The sequence below is a fragment of the Monopterus albus genome, unplaced genomic scaffold (assembly GCF_001952655.1).
Source record: "Monopterus albus unplaced genomic scaffold, M_albus_1.0 scaffold217.1, whole genome shotgun sequence".
NCBI lineage: Eukaryota > Metazoa > Chordata > Actinopteri > Synbranchiformes > Synbranchidae > Monopterus > Monopterus albus.
The window spans coordinates 313,887-317,611 of record NW_018128097.1 but is presented as its reverse complement, the minus strand read 5'-3'; the positions used below and the strand labels follow the sequence as shown (position 1 = coordinate 317,611).

Below are 3,725 nucleotides of genomic sequence, written 5' to 3'. Positions count from 1 at the left end.
AAGCATCTAGTTGCTGAAACTAAAGCACTTCCGGACACCAGTGACTTTTGGGTCAATGTTTTGTTCTCCAGAAATGACTTAACAAGGACCCCACTATCCAGGCAGTGAAGTCAGGCATATTTTGTACAAAGATTCTGTAAATTCCAATTGTAATATTTCATAATGACTGTAAATATATTGTGTAATGATTGTCAGCAATTATGAAGATGTATCTAAATTCAATTAAAGCTCAATTCAGTCTCTCACTTCAGTAACAGAGTACACGGGAGGCGCTTTTATGTGTCTTGTATGAATGTCAGGCTGATTACCAGGCTCATGGCTGATTAAGTGTCTGAATGAGAGAGTGAACGACTAAACCTGACACGGAGTGAGTGAGCAGGCAAGTGAGAGAACAGATAGAGCAGATAGATGTGGGGGCTGCAGCTGGGGGATGGAGAATCAGAGTAGGAGCAAGAGGCCACAGTGGTGGTCTGGACTGAGAGAGGCTGGGGTCTGAGCACCGGCCCCAGCCTCAAGGGATATTAATGCAGAAAGCCATGTATATGGAGGCATTCTGTGGACTCAACTGTGGCCCACTAGCTGCAGGGGCCAGAGCGCCAGCTACACAAAAAGATAGGAAGAAATAGACAGTGTTTCCACTTCACTCAGGGTTCTCCTCCCCTTCAGAAAACTGACAGACCTCTGCTTGTTTCCGGACCTCACCACTGTTACAGCCATTAAATGGATGTCATTGAATATTTATGGTGCAAAATACTGAATATTTAAAAAGGGGGTTTTGTTCAAGCAGGGACTAATGTGCACCTAATGTTTGATTTGGTGAGAAACAACAACACAATGAGACGCCAATGCAGTGAGGATGTTTTAACTGAGGAAATATCTGATGAACATTATGAATTAGAAATAAGGATATTGGCAGGAAGTAAAGACTTTGAGTTTGTTAAATAGTTTAGTGCTGCCTCTGACAGATAAATAACTTTCAATATGCAGTAACGGAGTTGGAAAATGGAGGCCAAAATAACATGTAACACAGAGAGAGGGTTTAATAGCATGCTCTGAATACAACTCCACGTGGATGGTGTGTGTGTGAGAGAGAGAGAGGTTCCTGGGTGTAAAACTATCTATAAAAGGCAAAGTGGTGTAAAAACTGATGTAATGCGACATAACCTTGTTTCAGGCTCCTCCATGCATTGTAAAAATCAGCTCTACATTACTGTTCACCCTCAGTGTAACAGATGTATTATCTCACCACAATAGACATATGGTTTGTGCTAAATTGGCTTTCTCTCTTTTCAATAGGGCATTAGTGTTGACACATAAGAGAGAGGAGGAACAGGCAGATGCTTTCTACTTTGTAGTTTTTCCACGTCATTGGAGTAATTATGGAATGCACAAACCTCTGCTCTGTAGAACTGTGTGTGTGTGTGTGTGTGTGTGTGTGTGTTGATTCCAAAAGTGAGTTTTGTTGCTGTGTTTGTGTGCAGTGAAGACTCACAGCTGCCCCACTGTGCAGCAGGCATGCCAGCCAAGCCAAACCCAGTTAGAGCTGACTGGGACAGGTGAGAGGGTAAGTCTGGCACACTCACATCACACCACCCCCCTGATGGAAAAGCACACTGAGCTGCCAGGAGAGATAATGTTTCAGCTGTTCAAGGACAAAAACAGGAAATCATTTACATTTTTGATTGATAATAAATTACATGCAATGACAAGCATCTTAAAAAAAAGATAGATCTCTCTGCATCTCCACTTGAAAACAATAATCTCTCTATGTTGTGTATTAAATACTAACCAGGTATATGTAGCTCATGTAGACTATGTTTGAAAAGTAAATTCAAACACAATAAATGAAACCCAATGCATATGTGGTCTGTTTATACAGGTTCGACAGCCTTGTCAACATGAGGAGGTGGAATGCATCCTACATGCATGCCATCTGTGCAAGAAGCTGCTCTGTTGTCACACACATGTACATGGAAACATAGCAATTCACCCAATTCTGTGTAATCAACAACTTTAAAATTGTAACCCTCAACATATAAATATGAAATTTTTACAGGCATCTGTCCTGCTAAAGTGTTTATTATGGTAAAAAATAAATAAATAAAAGCTGATTCCCACTGTGGATAAGAGGAAGGTGAAGGTGATTTTCTGACATGCACCTTTAAAGGGTCATGTTAATTACTGTCTTCAGTCTGGTTAAGGACAATTTGTGGGGTGTGTAAGTTCTTTCTACTGTGTTCATTCACACTCTGCAGAATATTCATAAATAAATGTTTGCAGTGCTTTGTTGTCATTTCGAACCTTATGACCTTTCTGATCTGCAAATATCTATCAGCTCATCTGAGCAGTCTTAGATATACTGTTTGTGTGTTTTTGGTGTTTAATTAAGTACAACATCAATGTGCAAAGTATTTAAGACTAAACTTACTCATAATTCTGCAGTGTGAGGGACTAATTCAGTGGTTGTGACTGGTTCAGTGGTTCTGCTGAGAGTGAGATTACTGACAGCAAAATTTAAATCAGCTGAGTCATTGGAGCACTCACAGCTGAATTTCTGACTCTTAATTACCTGCCTTATTTCCCTTCCCTGTGAGATTTGAACAGCTCCAAATGCAAGGAATGCAAGCACACCTGTCAATACAAGGGGCGGACTCCAAGGAGGACTAGGCGTGCTGTCACTTATTTTAGCCTGTCACTGGGCCTTCCCTGCTCACAGACAATCACTGAAGGAGAGAAGACTAGTGTTTTTACCTCAAAGAAGCTGTGACTATTGAGAGGATGGGAAGCAAACATTGGTGAGAAGAGAAAAAGGACAACAAACAGAGCAGCCATGACGTGGAGAAGCCCTCTGGCCCTGGTCAGAGATGCTCTGGCAGGTCAGAGGGCGCGGGAGAGGGACCTCCGCAGCTTGGTGTCCAATCTGCCGTTTGAAAACCAAAAGAAGACAAGGCAACCCAACCGCTACTTCTCTGGCAATGCCATCAAAACAACCAAATATACCTTCCTCCTCTTCATCCCCATGAACCTTTATGAGCAGTTTCACCGTTGGGCCAATATCTACTTTGTAGGTCTGGCTATTCTGAACTTTGTCCCCGTAGTGAATGCCTTCCAGCCTGAGGTAGCATTGATCCCGATTCTCGTCATCCTGTCTCTGACAGCCCTAAAAGATGGCTGGGAGGACTTCAGGAGATACCAGTCTGACAGGAAGATCAACAACACGCCCTGCTTCATCTACAGCAGGTAACTGACTCAGAGACAGTCATGCTTTGAATATAAAATCAGTGCATTATGATGTGGAAACACTTGTGCAACATGCATTAATGGCACCTGAGTCTTATCATCCTGCATGTTGTTGTCTGAGTGTGCACTGGGTGTGTGTGTTTTACCTCCTCATTTCAGCACCCTGTGGGGATTTTTGAATCAGAAATAGAAAGTGTGGGAGACTATTCCTCTTTTGAATATCTCTCATCATCGCATTGTGCACACTTGATGAAGTTTTCATCTGGGTGTTGCATCCGGAAAGACAGTAAGCTTAGTGACTATCTATTTTTGAATTACTGGTGAAAAATGAATAAGTCACAAAGGAGGATAAGCACTGTCATTTTCAACCTTTTCACTGCTGTGATTTTTTGGAGGAGAGCTTCCTCTCTAGATCATGTGAGATTGGAGACACCTCTGATGATGAATCCTCACAGATTTAGCCTCTCGGAGGGGTTATTATTAAC

General features: G+C 42.1%; 1 protein-coding gene across 1 annotated transcript in view; it reads left to right on the top strand.

The window, feature by feature from the left end:
* The first annotated feature begins 2,586 nt into the window (after positions 1-2,586).
* Positions 2,587-3,725, top strand: part of atp10b (ATPase phospholipid transporting 10B) — a 17,070-nt gene continuing 15,931 nt past the window's right edge. The window contains exon 1 of the mRNA XM_020619288.1: positions 2,587-3,240. Coding sequence (XP_020474944.1) covers positions 2,831-3,240 — 410 coding nt within the window. The 5' untranslated portion in view covers positions 2,587-2,830. The remainder of the gene's footprint in view (positions 3,241-3,725) is intronic.